General features: G+C 43.8%; 1 protein-coding gene across 3 annotated transcripts in view; it reads left to right on the top strand.

The window, feature by feature from the left end:
• Positions 1 to 296: 296 nt before the first annotated feature.
• The window catches only part of SCUBE2 (signal peptide, CUB domain and EGF like domain containing 2), a 66,987-nt gene continuing 44,292 nt past the window's right edge, over positions 297 to 22,991 (top strand). For all 3 annotated transcript variants that reach the window (XM_012801217.1, XM_023510244.1, XM_003781512.2), the window contains exons 1-6: positions 297 to 413; positions 8,667 to 8,792; positions 13,149 to 13,283; positions 18,044 to 18,169; positions 20,811 to 20,927; positions 21,772 to 21,861. In XM_012801217.1, coding sequence (XP_012656671.1) covers positions 8,762 to 8,792; positions 13,149 to 13,283; positions 18,044 to 18,169; positions 20,811 to 20,927; positions 21,772 to 21,861 — 499 coding nt within the window. In that variant the 5' untranslated portion in view covers positions 297 to 413; positions 8,667 to 8,761. The remainder of the gene's footprint in view (positions 414 to 8,666; positions 8,793 to 13,148; positions 13,284 to 18,043; positions 18,170 to 20,810; positions 20,928 to 21,771; positions 21,862 to 22,991) is intronic.

Here is a 22,991-nt window from a genome sequence, read left to right as displayed (position 1 = left end):
CGTGGTCAGAGACGCCTATGCTGGTGGGCATGGCAGGCTTCCTGGAGAAAGTGGATTTGAGCAGAGTCCTGAAGGCCAGTAGGCGGTTAGGCGGTGGCGGTGGTAATTCCAGTTAAGGAGAACAGGCTGCATCTGGAAAGGGCCTGGGGATGGTATGGTTCATCCCAGGGCTCCCAAGCAGTTTTAGTGGGGTGGGATAGGCTGGTGGGGGATGATCCTAGACAGGGGCCTAGGCGAGATGGTACATGGCTTGGGGCCCCATACTGGGTGCTTGCTGTGCTCTTTTGCAGATGTGGATGAGTGTGCCCAAGGGCTAGATGACTGCCATGCTGATGCCCTGTGTCAGAACACACCCACCTCTTATAAGTGCTCCTGCAAGCCTGGCTACAAAGGGGAGGGCAGGCAGTGTGAGGGTAAGTGATTTGGGAACCACATGAGGGGCCAGCAGGGAGGCTCCCACCTCCTTAGTTCTTATAGTAGCAGCTCATGCTGGGAAAAATGCTCCCCCCCCAACCCCCATCCCCTCACTTCCCCCTACTCCTGAGCCATATCACCTGCTCTTTGAAATGCATTTCAAATCCTTAAAGAACTGGGAACATTAGTGCTTCCCCAGAGCTGATTATACAGTTTTATCTGGCTCTGAAATGCCCTTTGTCTAGCTTCTGGAAAAGAAAAGAGGTGCTTTAGTGTCCTTTGGTCCCATTCAGAGCCATGCTGATCAGGAGAGCCAGGCCTGGCAGAGCAGGGCTGATACTGTACCTCCTGGGGTAGTTTGTACCCTTGCCCTGAAGTCTGAACGCTGGAGTCCTGCCCTCCCCTGCTAGATCAGGAGGCTCCATCCACGGCTTCAGCCTGGTGACAAATATCATCACAGTCTTTGGCATTGTGATCTGCCAAACTTTAGAGCTACACCAAGGAACTACTCCATTTAGAGCTCCCAAATTCACCCTGGAGAGATAAGTGTACAGAGGGATATTTTAGCCCTTAGACCTCCAGATCTGGGAACCTGAAGTCTGGACTCTGCCATTTTATATTCTAGGCTAAGTGTCATGAACTCTGAAGTTCAGAACTGGCCAGAGACAAGATACTCACAGGAGGAGGCTACTCCTGGGAATGGAATTCTTGGCACATCAGAGCTGGCAGGGCTCTTTAGGGATCTCTGGGCCAATCCCTTTCCTCATCTCACTCATGGGGACTCTGAAGCCCAGGGGACTTATGGACATGGTCACATAATTAGCCTGCAGGTGGAAAAAAGTCAGATTTCCACCCCACTCTGTCCCCCTCGCTGCATTTCTCATATTTGTTCAGCCTCCTGCTATCCTTTGGTTGGGTGAGAAATCCTACTATCTGTGGTCATACTGCACAGGAAGAAATTTAAAACAGACCATTGAGCTCATCTCTGCAATTCCTTCCTTGCCTCTGGACCTAACCTTGACAAGCTTGTTGATAGCCCATTTCATGTCGACAAAACTCTTTGTAGCTTGGGCTTAACTCCAGTAGGAAATGATCTGAATGCTTCTGAATACGTATAAGGCCTATGCATATTGAGTAAGAAAGTCACTTTCCACTTTGAAAAACTTCTTTAGAAGTTTAAATTCTTTAGATCAGGAGGAAAGTTTTGAATAAATGTCTATTCTAGTGCCATTTAATAGCTTAGTGTTCATACACTGAAGTTTCAAACTAATTTGTTTCATATTGTGGCCTCTGAGTGATAAAAATTCTTGGTATTAGAACAGTGTGTAATGGCCAGTGGTGCCTGGTACATGGTAGACACGCAATAAACATTCTTGTTTTTTAATAAATGACCATACAAAATAAGCTTAGTCACTATCACATTGACACAAAGTTTTCCCGACAAATAGACAAACACATAAATAGAGAATATGCCACATAGGCAGGTGACTGGCAGATGCTTTTGTTGTGTCTGGGGAGCAATGGCCTAATTCTGCTCCCCCCTCCCTTCTCCTTGTCTTCTTAACATAGCTGAGACAAGTTGGATTTTTAAAATGAACTTTGTTACAAGGAGGACCAAAAAAGAAAATATAGACTACAAATATGGGATTTGGGAGTGGGATTCTAAACGGCAAGTTTGGGTCAGTGATACCCCTTGGAGCCAAACTTCTGCCTCTCCCATCAGAGGAGGCATGCTCCTGTTCAAATTCATAGCAAGTGGGATTGGTGGTCCATCCATGAAGCCCTTGTGCTTCTTCATGTTTATATTTGCCTAGAGACTTTTTCTCTCTGCCCTATGTTATGGGAGGCCAAAAGACTATCTCTCTCAGAAACATCTCTCTGCACACCCTCTCTGTACTTTTTTTTTTTTTTTTTTTTATGTTACAGAGTCTCACTTTGTTGCCCTCAGTAGAGCACCATGGTATCATAGCTCACAGCAACCTCAAACTCTTGGGCTCGCGTGATCCCCTTGCTTCAGTCTCCCGAGTAGCTGGGACTACAGGTGCCTGCCACAACACCAAGCTATTTTTTTTAGAAACAGGGGTCTTGCTCTGGCTCAGACTGGTCTTGAACTCATGAACTCAGGCAATCCACCTGCCTCAGCCTCCCAGAGTGCTAAGATTACACACGTGAGCCCACTGCACCCAGCCTGTATTCTTTTTCTTTTCTTTTCTTTTGAGACAGAGTCTCACTCTGTTGCCCTGGGTAGAGTGCTATGGCATCATTGTAGCTCACAGCAACCTTAAACTCTTGGGCTCAAGTGATCCTCTTGCCTCAGCCTCTCAAGTAGCTGGGACTAAAGGTGCCTTCCATAATGCCCAGCTAGTTTTCTATTTTTAGTAAGTAGAGCCAGGGTCTCACTCTTCCCGATGCTGGTCTGGAACTCCAGAGCTCAAGCAATTCACATACCTTGGCCTCCCAGAATGCTAGGATTACAGGCGTGAGCCACCCCACCCAGCCCACCCTGTAGGTATTAAATATTCTATTTGGAGTACTAGAATTCACATGTTGGTACCTGGCTTAGGGAAAAAAAAATTCATTTCTTTACCATAGGAATATTCCATGTCCTCTAATTGCTTTATGCTATCTGGGGGATAGAAAACCATGCCACTGATTTCATTTAGGTAACGTTTGTCTTTAGTAAATGATGTTAAGTGACAAAAAGCAAGAATTTCCTTATTCTTAGCTTTTGAGATTGATATATAAGTATTATAAAAGAATTGCCAACAGTTTGTAGTTGAAAAGTCTGCTATTTAAAGTAACTAATGACTGGTATTTCTCCTTTGATATATTTAAATTTAGTTTAAAATAATATATGATTATTGTTATAAAAGTCAAACAATACAAAAATGTGTAAAACAAAAAAATAAAGTGCCTCCTATACCTTTATCCACAGATAGTCATTGTTAAGGGTGAGCATATGGATATACTATCATTTTAAACTAAAACTCTAGAAGGATTTGATCTTTTGAATACTGATAGTACTTATAAAGCTAGTAAGAATGTTGAGTTTGGATTTTTTTTTTTTTTTTTTTTTTTTGCAGTTTTTGGCCAGGGCTGGGTTTGAACCCACCACTCCTGATATACGGGACTGGTGCCCTACTCCTTGAGCCACAGGCGCCACCCTTGAGTTTGGATTTTTTTATGCAGGAGTACTGCTCACTTCATTGAGCAATATTACCACAAGGGTGCTGTTTCGTCTTTCTCAGTGTTTCATCAGGGGCACATGACCTCACCATGTCCTATTTTTGGTGATGTTAACCCGAATCACCTGGATAAGATGGTTTTTTACCAGGTTTCTCTGCTGCAAAGCTACTGTTTTTTTCCCCTTTGCCATAACATTTTGAGACTATAGCGGTATCCTGTTTCTGCCCAAATCTTTGCTCACTGTTGTTGGCATTCAGCTGTGCATCTTGCCTGCAATAATTATTATTGTGATGTGTGACTTCTGATAATTTTTCATTTCCCCTATTCCCTCATCCCTTATACATCTATTAATTGGGATTCTTTTGTAAGAAAGAACTATCCCTTTCTGCCATTTGTTTATTTATGCACTTCTTTATTTATTTATACTACTATGGACTCATGGATATTTATTCAATTATGTCTATATAAATAAATATTTTTGGCTCAGATGTTCCAGCTTCAGCCACTGGAGCTCCCTCCCCTTGTCTCTTGTGTCATTTTGACACCATTTGGGGGGGGATTTCTAACCTTCTTGTACCACAACATGTTCCAGACTCATGTTTTCCCTCGTTCGGCCTTGGGATCAACCACTTCTCCGAGGAGCTCTGATTCTTTTTATTAGAAAATGGCATATAGGCAGCACCCGTAGCTCAGTGAGTAGGACTCTGGTCACATACACCCAGGCTGGAGGGTTCGACCCAGGCCCCGTCCAGCTAAACAACAATGACAACTGCAACAGAAAAATAGCTGGACATTGTGGTGGGCACCTGTAGTCCCAGCTACTTGGGAGGCTAAGGCAAGAGAATTGTGAAAACCCAAGAGTTTGAGGTTACTGTGAGCTATGACACACTCTACCTGGGGCAACAGCTTGAGACTATCGAAAGAAAGAAAGAAAGAAAGAAAGAAAGAAAGAAAGAAAGAGAAGGAAAGGAAGGAAAGGAAGGAAAGAAAGAAAATGGTATATAGAAACCAAGATCTAGATGCTGGGTGATCTCATTGCTATAGGGCTGTCATTGTTCCTAGGGCCTCTCAGGGTTCAGAGCTAGGAAACACATGGATATAAACTAACCCACCCATACACGTAGATCATCAGTATTTATTCCTTATATCTATTCACTTGTATATATATTTAAAACAGAGTCCTACACGGATACTTTGAGTTCCAAACCAATACCACAAAATTCATTCTAACATATGTCTTTGCTTATTTGTAACTTCTTTCTCCAACAGTGAGAAAATCTGGCTCTTATTATCTGCAATGTATTTACCCCTTTGTTCAATCCTCGTACATATGTATTTACAGAATTCCTAGTCCATAACCCTGTGAGTAAAACAGATTTACTAACTAGAATACTGCATTTTCTAGAGGACAGTATACATCTGTTTTTGTTTTTAGCCTTATGGCATCTGGTCAAGATGTTTTTCAAAGTTACCCGGTTTACTACTTTTCTTCCTGATCCTCTTCAGTGTGGCCATGCTAATAATTTATAGTGCAGTTAGGTTCATTTGTTTCTTTTCTATTCCATTGTTTTTTGACCACTCCCACCCCAGGTTCCTGGTCGGTTGACTGCATGTTTGTGTGTATGTATGTAAAGCCTCAGCGTGGTTCTAAGAGTCAAAGCTACTTCCTTCTCCTTCCTGCTACCTGGTTTTCATGCCTCCATCTTTCCACCTTTTCCCCTGGGCCCTATGGGTCACCAGTCTCTGTAGTTTCTGTCTATCCTTTCTACATTTCTTTTGTACAAATAAGCAGATAAATGTGTAGTTTCTCTTTAACAGCTTCGCCGAGGCATCAATTATATGCTATAAAGTTCACCAATTTTAAGTGTACAAAGCAATGATTTTTAGTAAATTAACTGAGTTGTGCAACCATTACCATAAGACAGGTATCAGTCATTTTCCTCACCTCAGTACCTTATTCCCTGCCCAGTCCCAGGTAACCAGTAATCTACATTCTATAGCTATATGTTTGTCTTTTCTGGACATTTCTAAACAGTCATACAATATGTAATCTTCTGTGTTTGGATTTTTTCACTTAGCATAAGGTTTTTGAGGTTTATCCATGTTGTATCCTGTATTAGCATGTCATTCTTTTTTATTGTTGAATAGTATTCCATTGTATGACTATACCATGTTTTGTCTATTCATTCATCAGTTGATAGGCATTTAGGTTGTTTCTACTTTGGGCTTTTATAAATAGTGTTGCTGTGAACATTTACATGAAAGTCCTTGTAGGGACATAATTTTACATTTCTCTTGGATATATATCTAGAAGTGGATTTACTAGATCATATGATAAATTTATATTTAACTTTTTTTTTTTTTGAGGCAGAATCTCACTTTGTCACCCTTGGTAGAATGCTGTGGTGTGCTCACAGTAACCTCAAACTCTTGGGCTCAAGTGATTCTCTTGTCTTGGCCTCCTGAGTAGCTGGGACTACAGGTGACCACCACAATACCCAGCTAATTTTAGAGGCAGGGTCTAGCTCTTGCTCAGGCTAGTCTCAAACCTGTGAGCTCAGACAGTCCACCTGCCTCAACCTCCCAGAGTGCTAAGATTACAGGTGTGAACCACCCTGCCCTGGCCCTTATGTTTAACTTTTAAAGAAACTGCCAAACGGATGGTATAGGGAACAAAAGAAAAAACTAGATAATTGGACTTTATGAAAATTTAAAATTTGTGCTTGAAAAAAACAGTATCAACAGAAGATGAAGACAACTCACAAAATGAGGAAAATACATTTGGAATACATTCTGTGAGCAGGGTACCAGCCACATACACTGAGGCTGGCTGGTTTGAGCCTGGCCCAGGCCTGCTAAACAACAATGACAACTGCAACCAAAAAATAGCCGGGCATTGTGGTGGGTGCTTGTAATCCCAGCTGCTTGGGAGGCTGAGGCAAGAGAATCACTTAAGCCCAAGAATTTGAAGTTGTTGTGAGCTGTGATGCCACAGTACTTTACCAAGGATGACATAGTGAGACTCTGTCTCAGAAAAAAAAAAACCCAAACCAAATACTGTTTGATTTCACATATATGAGATACTTAGAGAGGTCAGAATCATAGAGTCAGAAAGTAGGGTAGTGAGTGCTGGGGCTGTGGGGAGGGAGAATGAGGAGTTACCGTTGAACGGGTGCAGAGTTTCAGTTTTACAAGATAAAAAGAGTTCTGGAGGAGAATGGTGGTGATGGTTGCACAACATGATTTAATCACACCAAACTGTACACTTATAAAAAAGCAAACAATCTCAAGAGACTTAAAAAAACAAAAGAAACTGCCCAACTATTTTCCAAAACGGCTATGCCATTTTATGTTCCCATCAGCAGTATATGAGGGTTCCATTTTTCCACATCCTTGCCAACAGCTGGTACTGTCTCTTTTTTATCGTAACCATTCTAGTGACGTGAAATGGTATCTCATTATGGTTCTAATTTGCATTTCCCTAATATCTAGTGACATTGAACATTTTTCCTTTTTTTTTTTTTTTTTGCAGTTTTTGGACAGTGCCGGGTTTGAACCCACCATCTCCAGGACATAGGACTAGGCGCCCTACTCCTTGAGCCACAGGCGCCACTCAACTTTTCCATGTTTTTATCCATTTGATATCATCTTTGGGGAAATGTCCGTTCAAATCTTTTGCCCCTTCTAAAATTGGATTGTTTCTCTTATTATTATTGAGTTGTGAGCGTTCTTTGTCAGTCCTTTATAAGATAGGTGACTTGCAAATATTTTCAACCAATCTGTGGTTTGTCTTCATTTTCTTGGTGATTTGTCGATCATTTTCTTTTCTTTAGACGTGCAAAAGTTTTTAATTCGGATAAAGTCCAATTTATTGATTTTTAAGTTTAGGGACTATATGTTTGGTATTATATCAAAGTAATATTTACCTAATTCAAGTCTTAAAAAATTTTTCTCATATATTTTCCCTAAAAATACTGGCACTGTTAGCTCTCACATTTAGGTCTCTGAGCCATTTTGAGTTGATTTTTGTGTCTGATATGAGGTAAGGAGCTAAAGTCATTTTTATTTATACGATATTCAATTATCTCAGCACCATTTATTGAAAACCCTAGCATTTCTCCCAATTAATCATCTTGGCATTTTGGTTTAAAATCAAGCGACTAAAGTAAATATAAGGGTTAATTTCTGGACTCTCAATTCTGTTCTATTGATCTATATATCTGTTTTAATGCCCAGACCATGTTGTCTTGGTAACTTTACCTTAATAGTGTAACGTCCTCCAAATTTATTGTCCTTTTTCAAAATTGTTTTGGTTCTCTTGAATCTTTTGTATTTTCATATAAATTTTAAGATAATCTTGTCAAGTTCTGCAAAAAGTGTGCTGCAGCATGACCTTTTTATATCCCCTATATCTTACATGAAGGTCATATAATACAGATGCTGGGTCGACACCTGTAGCTCAGTGGCTAGGGCTCCAGCCACATACACTGGGGCTGGCAGGTTCAAACCTGGCCTGAGCCTGCCAAACAACAATGACAACTGCAACCAAAAGTAGCCAGGCATTGTGGCGGGCGCCTGTAGTCCCAGCTCCTTGGGAGGCTAAGGCAAGAGAATCACTCAAGTCCAAGAGTTTGAGGTTGCTGTGAGCTGCGACACCACATCACTCTACAGAGGGTGACAAATGAGACTCTGTCTCAAAATATATATATATAAAATACAGATACTCTTTTCATTTAAAAGTATATCCTAGAAATCACTTTCAATTAAAAGTGTATCCTCCAAGTCACTTCATAGTCACTTTTTTTTTTTTTTTACAGCTGTTTAGTACTCCCTGGAGTAGAGGCACTGTAATTTATTAAACTATTCTTATATGTAAGGACATTTATTGATAGGTTGTTTCTAGTATTTTGTAATTACAAACAATGCTGCATATTTATTTCCTGTTGTTGGAAATGTATCTTCAGGTTCAATTCCTGGAAGTGGGATGGCTGGTTAAAAGGTAAATGTGTATGTCTCCATATCAAAGAGATAGCATTTGTCTAGTTTACTTCTGTTTTATTCCTCAGACATTGATGAATGTGAAAACGAACTCAATGGAGGCTGTGTCCATGACTGTTTGAATATTCCAGGCAATTATCGTTGCACTTGTTTTGATGGGTTCATGTTGGCTCAAGATGGTCATAACTGTCTTGGTAAGCAAAACACTGGGAAGTGGCAATTCTTATTTATTCACCCTCTAGGATCCTCTCCTTTCTTTTCTTTGGTGCAAACTTATGAAAAAAAGGGATCAGAGACATGTTCTCTGGCCTCTTGGAAAGCAGACTCCCTAATAGAAAATCAGGTAAAGTGTTTTCGTTTTTATGTGATAAGTCATACTCTAAATTCTAGGAGATGGGTGGACATGGCCATTACTTCTTATTGATTTTCTACCATTGACTTGTCACCTATAAAATCTTTTGTCTTGACTTGCAAGGTCTGACTTATAACCCTTTCTGTAATGTTATATCTCTATTCTGAAATTAGTTAAAACTCCTTGTCCTGAAGACTCCAAATGTTTGCTTGGGCCATAGCCAGATAGATCCCCCCCCGCCCTCTTTTCTTAGAGAGAAAACCAAACAGAAACCTTCCCTGAACATCCTTCTAGTATTCCACAAAACAGAAACATCTGTTGGTGTTTCTTTCCCTGAGACTGCAAAGAGAGTTGTTTACGTTTATTCCTTATGCCAGGAATAAAATAGAACTTAGAAGCAGCAACAGTTGGATGGGGCTGAGTGTTGGATAGTCTTAAAGGATACAGCACACCTGGCAGGTAGGTATTTGTAGTTTGCTTTATAAGGCTGGTGTTATCAGTTGGACACAAGGACAATATGGGAGGCACATGGCATCATGATCCTTTGACACTGCTGACTTTTCCTGTGGTGGCCCTACTATGTCTACTTGGCCAAATGAGAATCAGTGAGCCAGGCTCTGACTCTGTAGGGACAGCTATCCCCTTCCACCCGCCTTATGGTGGGATACGAATGGCCACTTACTCAAATGCTTTGAGATCAGCATAAAAAGCACTAGAAAAATTACACGGACAACTTGTGTTGAGGTTCTGGCATTGGGTAGGGGAGTATTTCCATTGGAGAGCCAACCTTCACATGAAGGTTTTTCTGCTTCAGTGTTACTGGAGCTCCATCCTGATAGACTCTGTTCTTTCCTACCTCTGCCCTGTGTGCAGGATCAGGCATTGGTGTGCAGACCTCTTGGCCTTTCAAGCCTGCAGCTGTCAGTAAGATTTGATCAAAGACTACTGGGGGATCAATAACCTCTGTAGACTTTCTAGGCAGTCAGTATTACAAAAAGGCACTTTAAAGAGATACTCCTGAGAGCAGGAATAAATTAATATTAATTAAAAACTCAAAAAATATGTAATTTGTTGGGAAGCATACAGTCTGGGTTTTTATTTGTTTTAACCATTTTCAGGGAGAGAAGTATCTTTGATTTGCCAACAATGGCATTTTGAGGATTCATATCTGACAGTAGACTGATGGTTATCATTGTAGTGCTCTAACAACAGCTTGAGGGAAAGTGTGAGTATCCAAAGAGCTGACAAGCTGAACCATCCAGGGGTTAAGGACCTGGCCACGGTGGTTCTGCACACAGGCCTGTTCAGAAAGCCTGAAGCCCAGAGTTTCTCCTTGTCTTAGCCGATAACCCAGATATCTCCAAAGAGTATTTATTTCCACTTCTCCTGGGGGTCATTGTGGACTGGGTAGCAAGGATCTGCCTTGCAGAGAGACCTTCAGCATCTACTGAGGATTTCTGAAGTAAGGATTCCTTAAAATGAAGGCAGGAGAAAATAAAATGTCTTCAGAAGAGCAGGGCCAGCACACACAGATTTCTCTACAGCTCAGACTTGAAAGGGTTGAACCTCTTTGTGGTGAGAAGCTCAGAGCCAAAACTTTTCAGGGATAGCAGTTTCCTGAGTTCTCCGGGATGACCCTGCACCTCTCCTCAGCTCCCCAACCACACATTCACCACAAATATATTAGCCAGGATATCAAGAGGACAAATACCACTTAGCTCTAGCATTAAACTCAAGAGTGCTCCAAGATCCTGAGTGCCTGCAAGCCTGAAAAACAAAGGCAGCTTTTCCATGCATCTCACCCCATCTGCACTTAGTTTCTATTTATAGAGTATCTGAGAGCTCTCATAGCTATGAAGCTCTGTAGCGGTTGTTCTCAGCCCTGGTCACGAATTAGAATCACCTGAGAAGCCTTGGCCCCATCTAAGACTGGTTATATCAGTATCTCTGGAGGTTGTATCCGGGCATCAGGGCTCTCTCATGTAGCCAGGGCTGGGAACCACTGTTTTTCAGTCTGGAGAAGCTCAGGAGCCTAGTGATAGAATTTGTGTATGTGAACACACGCACTTTTGTATTTATCCAGAATGCCTTGCCTACCTTAATGATGCATTTCAGATGGCTTTGGAGAAAAGAAGTCGTGGGTTAAATGTGGGGCAGGGATGTGGCAGCTCAGAGAGAAGCATGCCTTAGCTCACAGTCAATGCAGGATTTGGTGTTCAGGGAAGCTGTCCTCTCCTGCCTGTTGTAGAACACACCTAGGCCAGGTGTGTCCCAGCACAGCTCATCTTCTGGAATGTGCTTCTTTCACTCTTTAGCGTAGACAAGGGTAGTTTGTTAGGTTTAGGTGGGGATGGCTTGAGTCCCATCAGTTTAGTCAGGCATCTGCTTGGTAGTGTGGGAGGACAGATGACTGTAAGATCTGAAGCTTGAAACCAGATAACAGATATTTAAATGTGAAGTTTCTTATTACAGATATGCCCAGGAGCTAGTGATAGGCACATGAGAAATTAGGCTGGAGAAAATAAATTGCTTTCATATCAGCCTTCTCTTTGAGCCTTTGTTGTCTGAAAATTTGTTTTGAAGTTTCTCTTCTTTGGGTCTGGTCATGCTGCGCTCCCTTGCTTGTTTGTTCATCCGTTGAATGAGCACCTACTGTATTCCAGGACAGTGCTAATTCAAACAAGAAGTCTCTGTCCTCAAGGAGTTTGCAATCTAGTGGTGATGGATAAGTAAGAGTTTGAGAGTGGAATTCAGTGAGTGTATTAACAAGTTGTGCACAGAGTGTTATGGACGTAGGGGGAGGAAGGTCCCCTAACACTGCCTCGCTCCCCACCTTTCTGATGGCTCCTCTCCTGAGACTCCTGGGCCTCCTGCCATCTCCTCTACCTCCTTCCCACCCCAGAATTATCCGGAATCCTAACTCTAGCTTTCTCCTTTTTGTTTCTTTTCTCTCCCTTCCCACACTTCTGCCCTTGGCTCTCTCATTGACATCTGCCACTACAAGTCAATGGTTTTCAAAGCTGTGCTTACCCCACCAGATTCTCTTCCAACCAAACTAAGGTTTCCCACTCCCTGCTGGATCTAGCCCTGAATTTCAGCATTTCAGACACATCACCTCCCTGTCTCGCAGGGGATAAGGGGGAACCATAGCTCCGTTCCCATTTTTTACCCAGCCCTGGTCTTCCCCTTGTTTCTTTACCTGGGTGTAAAGGTATTGTATTCTAAAAATGCTCCACCCCAAAGCCCACCAGCTCCTGGCCCTGCAGCACCTTGTCCACCCACAGTCTTCTTGTGTGCCTGGCCTCCTACCACCATCCTCTGCCACAGCCCCTGCTCCATCCCCCACTAGCTCTAGCCATAGTAGGTACATGTGTGAAGCAGAATCCCAGGATTTCTATTCTTCCCCTTCCCTGTGTCCTACCCTCAGCTGCTGCTTATTTTTCCTGAAGAAAGGGCCTGACTATGTCTCCTCTGCCCCAGGAGTTTCCAGCTGCTTCCCAAATTAAGTAGGAACTTCTTTGTCTAGTATTCAGATTCTGCAGCGTGACCCCAATCTGTCTCCCCAGCTGTCTCTCCTGTAACTTCCCTCCCTGTGCCCTGTGCTCCCGCCAGCTGGATGACTCACCAGTGTCTGAGTAGGCTCCATGCTCCCCAGCCTTCGCGCTATTGCTCACGCGCTCTCTTCTACCTACAACCCCCTCTCTACTGATTTATAATTGGAGAAATCCTAAGGGTTCATCTTTCATCAACTTTTCCATAAAATCCATCCTGATACCCCATAACCAGATGTGACTTCTCTTTCTCTTTGTGCCAACTTTTACTTTATGTCAGAATCATTTGTATATTTGTCTCTTACTGGAGGGCATACTCCTAGAGGGAAGGAATCTTATCTTCTTAATCTGTATTTTACTGTCTAGCACTGTGCTTTGGAAAAAAGAAGGTGTTCAATAAGTACTTACTCACTGACTTATCTTGTGTCCTTGTGGTGGGCCTGGCCAAGTGAGCCCCAGGTCCCTAAGAGCTGGGTTAATCATCTAGGCCTCATTGGCTTTGATAGCAAGAGCTTCTGTGATGCAGGGACCAGAAGAGGGACCTCATCTCTGCCTAGCAGGAGCCCCTGAGCTGTTTGGCTGGAGGGGGTTGGGAAGGTGTTTGAAACAGTCACCAAAGCAGTAGGCTAATCCCTTTCTCCTTCCAGATGTGGATGAGTGCCTGGAGAACAATGGTGGCTGCCAGCATATCTGTGTCAATGCCATGGGGAGCTACGAGTGTCGCTGCAAGGAGGGCTTTTTCCTGAGTGACAATCAGCACACGTGCATTCACCGCTTAGAAGGTACTTCTGTTCTGCTGTGGACAGGCTCAGAGTGAGACGTCAGAGACCCACCCTTGTGCACATACACAGTGACTTTAGAGGGGAAGCTGGAGGCCCAGACTCTGCCGCTGGATAGCTGTGGGCAAGTTATTTTAGCTTCACCTTCCTCACCTGGCAAAGTACATACATTGGACTGGGTGAGCTCTGAGGTCTTTTCAAACTCTCACATTCTCTGATTCTAATATTTGGAGTACATTTCAAACATGACTCGTGTTTCAGGAGCAGTATAACGGACGATCTGCCAAGTTTTTGGAAAAGGTGCTGAAAACCACAGCACCACTGCTCTGGGTGGGTGGACAGGAGGCTGGATCCTTCCCACGGAGACTTTTGATGAATTGCCCTGTTTTCAGCCCCAGGCTAGATCTGGCCCTTCCCTGTTTTGTATTTTTGAACTCTGAAGGACAGAGTGCTCCCTCCTGGGACTTGTGCTCTCTATGTATAGTTTGTTTCACCCATGTCATTATTTACCATTTTTCCATAAATGTGCTTAAAACTGTTCTTTCTAATGGCCTTTATATCATTCTCCTTGCTTTTTAAAAATCCTCTATTATTTTAGTGGATTCTTGGGAGAGAGAGGCACTAAGTACATGTGGCAAATTACTTATTTCTAACTAAATGACATCTTTTTAATTCTACTCTGCTCTCGCAAGCCACAGAGCCACATTTTAGCGGCTGTATTTCTCTTGGGGTTGCATCTGCCTGCTTTTAGGGACATGCCATAAATATTAGACTATAAGCTCCTTTTGTCAAATGTTGCTTATTCATTCCCATAACTTAAGAATAAAGTCATTTTAAGTTCTGGTACTATTTAGTCACAAATTTGCAGATTTATTGTTTTAATCATAGTGTTAGTGACTTTTCAAGGCTTTCTTCATGGAAGATGATTTTTGTCTCATTTCCCAAAGTTGATGGCTAATACCTCACACCTAACTAGAATACCTGTTCGGGTACTAAGAAAAATCCTCAGAGAAAGCCCCAGGGACTGATGGCTTTGCTGGCTATCACCTCACACATCTGTTCATTCTCAGCATTTGGGGCAGGGGAGTCACACACACGGTCTAATCAGGTGAATTTCTTATCTCGTGCCAGGCCCTTGATGGAGTAGCAGTTGGGTTTCATTTTCCTGCCAGGTTCTCTGGTCTCTTCGGTGTATACTGTAGTCTTATCCAACATAGGCAGAACTCAGGGTGGGACTGAATTAAGATGTCAGTGGCACAAAGTGATCCAAATCTCAAGGCATCCCCCCTGTTGGTTACTCAAAACTGCTTCCTGAGAAATCACTCTGTCTTTCTTTTCAGGTGGCTGGGGGGTTGAATCAGAAGGTAAGCCCATCTCTTGAACACCCCCAGTACCAACTCTTCCTACTCACAAAGCAGCCTGTGGCAATTAAGATCTCGTCTTATCCTGGAGCCTCCGGAGCCCTGGCTCAGCCCTTCCCTCCTCTCCTGTAGACTCCCCAGACTGATCAGAGACACAGGCTACTCATAATAGAAGCAAATACAAATGCAGGTTCTCTCTGCAAACTTTTCTAAATTTTCTACAGTTCAGACATTATTGGATCTCCTGAAGAGTATTTAAAATGAACCTATTTGTCTGGAACTCAAACCAAAATCCAAGAATTGGAGTTGTGGTCTGGAAGTGCTCTCTTTGGTTTTCTGTTGTGTTTCAACCTGATTGCTTGGCAAATTCATGGCAGCATGAGCCAACAGATTATAACAATTTGTAATAGAGAACCTTTCCATCCTAGAGTTTTAAGTCTTCAAGTAGAACAGTCTGTAAACAGTTGTCTTATAGAATTTCCTCCCCAGATGGTTCCCTTAGAAAAAAACAGACTTCACAACCCACAGTAGATACCTTAAAAATGATTAAAAGAAGGTAACATTGCAAGCTAGTATTTCTTAGTGCCACTGTTATTCTTTTTAGTAATTATTTACTAAACATTCTTTAATATAGGGGATCATAACAGTTGATTTTGAAGGAAAGTGCAACCTATTGATTTTTTTTAATCCTTACAGACCCCAAAGCGCCCATGAAGAGACTGTGTGTCTTCACCCATATAATGAGGGTAGGGTAGAGAGAAACCATCACCCCAGCCTGCCTTTGTTCCTATTCATAGGTGCTCAGGCTCTGAAAATGAGCACTCCTCTTTTGTTTTGTCTGCTCTGAGAATGTTTGGATGGTGGACTGCGGCCTTCAGGGCCGTGAGGAAGGTTTCAGAGTGGTGAAGAAGAGGCTATATTCTCAGCAGGACCGTTCTCATTTTGTGTAGTGTTTCTGTCTCAGTTCACAAGGCTTATTTTTATTTGGTTTCCAAAAATACTCTTCAGTGGATCCCTGAGCCTGGGGAGCACCAGAATGGGGCCTTTTGAGTGCTTTTAAGTGCTTTCCCTTCTGGTGACCTAACAGTCCTAGACACGACTACCAGGCCGGTTTGGGGAGCGTCAGCCATCCAGTTCAGCCCAGATCCGTCGGCTGCCTGAGCAGTGGTCGTTTGTATTCGGATACTATGTAGAGCTTTGGGGTCACCTCATGAACAGCCGTCAGCATTTCTAATGCCATTTAGGCCTCCACTACCTCCTGGTACTTTCAGATCTAGCTTGATAATGATATGACATCAGGAGGCAACCTCTCTGAATAGAACAGTGGCATCTGGCACATGGTCATTCTTACAAAATGTTTCTTGTGTAAATGAATTGCTTAGAGGCAGTAAATGTCTTAACAGACTTGTAAGCAGAGCAGAAAAGAAGCTCACCTGTTTGAGGAGTGTGGCTTCCAGATGTCATGGCCACCGTTTTGTGGCCATTATTTTACTTACCTGTGAGTGCTGTTTATTTCAAATGCTCTGCCGGCCTAAGGACAAACACATGCTTGCTGGCTCTTCTCCGGAAGACAGGACACTGCTTCTGGACGCAGCTCTCACCTCTCCTGCTATCTCAGTACTAGGGAGCCAGTAACTTCTTTAGAAATTACCAGCCAGAGCAAGACAAAGCTTTCCATCAATCTGGAACAAGCCTCTTTCTGTGTTAATTGACAGCAGCCCAGCAGTGGCATGGGTGAAAGAATGCCAGCAACATCCAGCAGATTGAGCCCTAGAGCACAGACAGCTCATAACTGTGGGAAAAAAACAAGACAAAACAAGATGGTTTTAAAAGAGACACGAGAGTATGGCATGTATTAACCACTGCACTGCCTTTTAGAATAGGAATGGCATCTATTTGTATTAACACACTTGTCCAGTTAGCACAGTTTGACAGTTCTCTGGTGAGAACGAGAGAGTGACTTTTGACTTCATTAGAACCTAATGGCTAAGGCTTTAAGTGCAATATAGAAGAGAGCAGGTAAATAAAACCTTTCCATATTCATGCTTACAACAATGCTACTTATACTGTTAGGAAGTGTCTTGTTGGTAGAGAGCCAGTGAAAACAAAGTCCCTACTCTGAGGGATGTTTTAGAGCTTCACTGCACAGATGCAGAAAGCAACATATGAACAGGTATTAATGATTACTAATACAACACAAGCTGGGCAGATGTCTTGAAAATACTCCTGGGTGTGAAAATACGTCCTTCAGAGTGCTGGTGGGCAGCAAAGTCTCAGAGGATTGGTTTGAAGACGAGGCAGATGCTGGTCAATGACACAGATGTTTACCTTAGCAGTGCCTCATCATTTAGATGCAGGTTAAACCCCCAGGAGCATATCCAGCCATCCCTCTTCCCACTACCATTGCTACACAACTGGGCCTGATAGAAATTTACAGTATTCCTAAAAAGAATTATATAGCAGCTAAAGGAAGCTTCATGTATGAGGTCTCTCTCATCCTGTTCTTCTTGTGTTGTGTGATGCTGGCAGAGGCTTATGCTCTGAGCCTGCTGAGGGAGAGGCCAAGGGACTAACTGAGGGTGGTCACATAAGAGGATCCCTAGGCAGGCGGTCCATGTGATGATGCCAAAATGTAGCAAAGTATGGATCTGGTGGAAGTGGAGAGAGAGTTGAAACATTTTTTTAAATTATTTTCAACAGTATGTGACAAAGTTGGGAATCTTTTTTTTTTTGAGACAGAGCCTCAAGCTGTCCCCCTGGGTAGAGTGCCGTGGCATTACAGCTCACGGCAACCTCCAACTCCTGGGTTCAAGCGAGTCTCTTGCCTCCGCCTCCCAAGTAGCTGGGACCACAGGCGCCTGCCACAACACCTGGCTATTTTTTGGTTGCAGCCGTCATTGTTGTTTGGCGGGTCCAGGCTGGGGATTCGAACCCGCCACCTTAGGTGTACGTGGCTGGCGCCTTAGCTGGTTGAGCTATAGGCACAGAGCCAAAGTTGGGAATCTTTATCATTCTATCTGCGAATTTCCTTAGGAGGACTGTTCTTTTCTCTTTGCATTCTTGATCAGCTATTGTTTAAGATATGGCAGAGATATGAGTGTGAGTACCAGTTCTTAGGATCAGCATTCTCTGACCCCACACCCAACAGAGAGTTCTAGTTTATTGGGAGGGCTCCCACTTCTTTAGGGAAGTTGAAATATCACATCCTGTGGGTGACAGAAGAAAATTTTCATGTCTCTGTTAATTCACCAGGCTTGATTTTAATGACATATCCTTTTAAATGTGAGGCTAATGGAGACCCAAATGGGTGGGTCTGTGGCCCACCCCCATCCCCTTGCAGCAACCCTAGGGCTCAGGATTCTGCCACAGCCCAGTTACCTGTTGCATGCTGCTGTTTTACAGAGGGCCTGAGCTGCATGAATAAGGATCATGGCTGTAGTCACATCTGTAAGGAGGCCCCAAGAGGCAGCGTCGCCTGTGAGTGCAGGCCTGGTTTTGAGCTGGCCAAGAACCAGAGAGACTGCATCTGTAAGTATTACCTGGCACACACTGTCATGGGAGCATCCTATACTAGAGGCTGCCTTCGGTGGTCCAGCATCAGAAATACCTCCACACAGCACAGCAGCAGCATCACGGAAGGTGGCTGGCGCGAGACACTGACCCCCACTGAGTCCTTGCTTACTGCAGAAGGGAGTCTCCTGTAGGGAAGGGAAATGGTTTTTTTTTTTTTTTAGAGACAGAGTCTCACTTTATCGCCCTCGGTAGAGTGCTGTAGCGTCACAGCTCACAGCAACCTCCAACTCCTGGGGGGAGATTTTGGAGATTTTCCTGCCTCAGCCGCCTGAATAGCTGAAACTACAGGTGTTCGCCACAACGCCCGGCTATTTTTTTGTTGCAGTTTGGCTGGGGCCGGGTTTGAACCCGCCACCCCCAGTATATGAGGCCAGCACCCTACTCCCTGAGCCACAGGCGCCGCCCCGGGAATGATATTTTAAAAGGAACTCATTAGAAGGAAATGAAATTTAGGAATAAAGAATATGAATGTTGGGGAACAGGTCTCCCTGTTCCCACAGAATAAAATCAGACTTCCTCATCTGGCAACCACAGCTCTATGCTCTGAGCCTGCTTCTTTTGTGAACTTCATCTGCCTCCTTTCCACAAGCACTGAGCTCTTTGCCTTTCCAACAATAGCCCATGTTTTTCCATGCCTCCATGCTTTTTCCAAGTCTTCCTCCCTTCCTGGCTGGGGAGCTCTCAGTCAACCTTCAACTCATCTTCTAATAAAGACAATGACAATAGCTATGTTTTGGGGAGCATTTATTATGTGCAAAGACTATTGCAAGATGGGCTATATCCCATTTCATTCTTACAGGCACCACCCTCACCATCACTTCGTTTATTCTTCAGTGATGGTGCATGACTCTCTGCGTTGGAATTGTGTATTGATGTGTCTGTCTCCCTAGGGCCCTTGTCTCCTTTGGCTACCACAGGGTATGCTTAATATACATTAGTTACTGAATGGGCTAATGAACAGTACACTATACCCAGCTGCCATACCATGATTACACTAACAGAACTCCAACAGGTAATAGGAAACAACTGGCAGTTAGTGATATTCTAAACACCACTAATGCCAGAAAAACCATTGAGTTTCCTTTTAGGAACTCTTCCCAAAGCTATGGACAGAAGACCCCTGCAGTTTGCTATGGATGATTCTTTACAGCGAGAGATGAGGAGACAGTTTAACCAGTGAAAGACTTCTCCCCGTGTCTCCATTGCAAAGCAGAATGCAATCCCAAAGGCTGCCAGACCAGGGCTGGTGCCACCACCACCCTCAAACATCAGGTTCTGAGACCCCTCAAAGTGACACTTATCCTGTCTCTAGATTTTCAAAAGGAGGACCCACCCCTCTAAGACTCACTTGCGGAGCAAGACTTTCTGCATTTCACAGTCTTTCAGGGGACTAATTGCTGGAGATAGAACTTGTTACTAAATATTTTAAAAAATTTCAAGATGTCACTGCTCAAATAATATTGTTATAACATTTGAGAAATTAAAAAAGAAAAAAAACAAGATTCAAAATCCCACCACGTAACCAGCTGTGTCAAGTTTTTCATATTCCTATTTAGGTGTTGTTCACACACAATTTTTATGTAGCTATAATCACAGAACATCACAAATATGTAATTAGTTCTTTCAAACCAGAAAAATTACAAAGGCCTATTTAAGAATTCAAACAGTCCAAAGTGCATTAAAAAACGTGTAGTTTCCCCTCCTGTTTCCCTTGCCAGAGGTAACCACTGTTAACAGTTTGATGAGTGGTTTTGTAGTTGGGGTTTTCTTTCTTTTTGGCCCATCATCAATGCCTTCATACATAGTCCTGATAATTACTGGTTAATGTCACATTAATTGTGTGCACAGTCATCATTTCCTCTGAGTATCCTCCCTTCTTTTTTTTTTTTTGAGACAGAGCCTCAAGCTGTCCCCCTGGGTAGAGTACCGTGGCATTACAGCTCACAGCAACCTCCAACTCCTGGGCTCAAGCGAGTCTCTTGCCTCTGCCTCCCAAGTAGCTGGGACCACAGGCGCCCGCCACAACGCCCGGCTATTTTTTGGTTGCAGCCGTCATTGTTGTTTGGCGGGTCCGGGCTGGGGATTCGAACCCGCCACCTTAGGTGTACGTGGCTGGCGCCTTAGCCAGATGAGCTATAGGCGCCAAGCCAGTATACTCCCTTCTAACTAATCCAGATGAAATCTGATGAGAGAAATTCTAACATATATGTCCAAATTAAATATTGTGTGTTTATTCTGGACATAAAGTGTGATAGCATTTTCCAAACCCCGAGTTCAGCTGTATTAATAGGCAAACTTGTCTAGGTAGAGAAAAGCAGTAGTCCAGAATCTCTTGGTGTAATTCCCCTTAAATAAAAAAATCTCCACAGCCTCTCCCATCTCCATCTTCTGTATGACTTTGCTCAAATTTGTGTTCATATTGTGACTATTGACCCAGACGTGGGCAGGGTCTGAATTGGAGTTACATTTTTTTGCACAATGCCTGGCATGTTCTAGGTGCTCTAATACAGAACGGAGATTAGAGTGACTCTGGAGCAATCATAGCCCCGGTCATGGAAATCTCAGTGCTTTATATATTGACTCATTTCGCTCCCAGTGACCTGTAACCATGGAAATGGAGGGTGCCAGCACTCCTGTGAAGATACAGCTGATGGCCCTGAGTGTAGCTGCCATCCACACTACAGGATGCATGCAGATGGGAGGAGCTGCCTTGGTGAGTGGAGACCCCTATACTGGGTGAGAGTTTGCCCCAAAATGCTCGTCCTTGTTCCTGACCCTTTTTTTCTAAGACTAGTCAAGTGCCGTAGTGAGAAGGGGGGAGAGTAGAACAGAGTTAAATATATAACTGACTTATGAACCTTCAAGTGAGACAACTCACTACCTTGGGACCAGCCCAGAACCCTAACCCTAACCCTTAGTGGTGTTTAGCACCAGATACAGGCTGGTTTGGTGCCTTTGGCCCCAGATAGGCCCTGTGTGGCTTCACATGTTGAGCTGGGATTAGTCTAGGCCTGGGGTGGAGGGCCTTGTCTCCCTGTGCAGCCTTCCTCCTTTCCTGGTCTAGCCTTCTCCTGAAGCTGGTGTTCTGGAGACTGGGACAACCTCCCCAGGGTCCAGGCACAAAGTTAGCCCCAGCTGTTTGTGTTGACACTTTACTGTCAAGAGGACTCAAGGCTGCATATTTCCAGCAGGACACCTGGCCTGCCCTTCATGGTGTGTCCTCTGCTAGTTCCATTTTAGAGGTTTCCAAGCCCAAGGCTCTTTTTGTACTGGACTAAGGGAACTAGATTGAATCTGAGGCTTGCATTCCCCAGTACCTCTCTGAAGTATAATATACTTCCAAAATCTTTTCCATAGTTGATGGTTACTAAGGACCTGTGGCATTCAACTTGCTGTGTTTCCTACAGAGACTCATTACAACACATTTACATTGAGTGAGCAGAGTCACGCATCTTACATTGTTCTCCTGTCTGGGATTTTAGCAGAAATGGTTGTGCAGGGGTTGAATAATTTGACTCATTCAATCTGAGAACTGTGCTATTTTGCTTTTCTTATAGAGCGAGAGGACACTGCCCTGGAGGTGACAGAGACCAATGCCACGTCAGTGGCAGATGGGGATAAGCGGGTGAAGCGACGGCTGCTCATGGGTAGGCACCTCCACTGCCCTTCTCTGGCTGCTGCCCTTGTCCCTTCCCTCCCCAACTTTCTGCATCAGGCCTGAACCTGGGGGTCACATGCCCCCAGATCAGCTGGACCGGTGAGCAGTTCCTGCAAACCTAGGGCGTGTGTCTTTGCTTCACCCACTGCTGCTGTTTAATCACCACCCAAGGCCCCAGTATTGTGGGGAGTACAGTGGCCAAACCATCACAATTGGATTAATGTCCTCACACAGCCACAACTTCCTATAAGGGCTTCACAGACTGCCCTGAGTCTCCATCTCTTGGTCTTTCTTTAAAGTTGATATAATAATCTACCTCTTAGGGCTATCAGGATGCTGCATTAAGATGATGATATGCCAAAGTGCACTGAGTCCAGGGCCTGGGACTAAAGGGCAGGTCAGTGAATGTTAGTTCCCTTCCTTCTGAGTAGCTGGAATGAGAGAGGACTTGGGCAGTCTCTTGCTCAGAACGGTGGCTGATCTGTTTTATGTCCACTGTGTCTTCTGTTCCTGACTCAGCTGTGTTTATGGTAGAAGAGATGAGTGGCACTTGGCTGGGGGACGAGGGAAGGTGGCAGATGAGATGGAGATGAGAAGCAGGGGTGGTAGCTGTGGGGGTGGGAGTCAGACAGACCCCTTGGCACATTACTCTTCTGGAGAAAGGTTGGCTCCACATAAATCAGACAGCTTCCGGCTTTAATAGTTAGGTGAGATAACTGGTTACCAGCTGTTGGTTACCAAGCAGGTTAACATTTTAATTCTTCTAGTCTGTTCTTCTAACTCCTCCTCCCCATGTGTCTGAAAAGTGAAGTCTATACAGTTATCTCTTGATGTGTCAGTTTTGGGGGGTTTTTTGGCTGGGGCTGGGTTTGAACCCACCACCTCCAGCATATGGGGCCGGCGCCCTACTCCTTTGAGCCACAGGCATTGCCCTTGATGTGTCAGTTTTTGATAGTGGCTTTTATCTTTCTGCTGCAGAAGACCAAGTTTTAACTCTCACTACTCCCAACCCCCCAGTGAGTGTACACAAACACACACGCGCACACACACTCCTACCCTCTCTCCCGAACCCTTAATATAGTCATATCACAATTTAAATCAATATTATGTGCTTATATC

Source organism: Otolemur garnettii, unplaced genomic scaffold (genome assembly GCF_000181295.1).
Source record: "Otolemur garnettii isolate 467f Iridium unplaced genomic scaffold, OtoGar3 scaffold00001, whole genome shotgun sequence".
NCBI lineage: Eukaryota > Metazoa > Chordata > Mammalia > Primates > Galagidae > Otolemur > Otolemur garnettii.
This window is presented reverse-complemented; position numbering and strand designations above follow the sequence as displayed.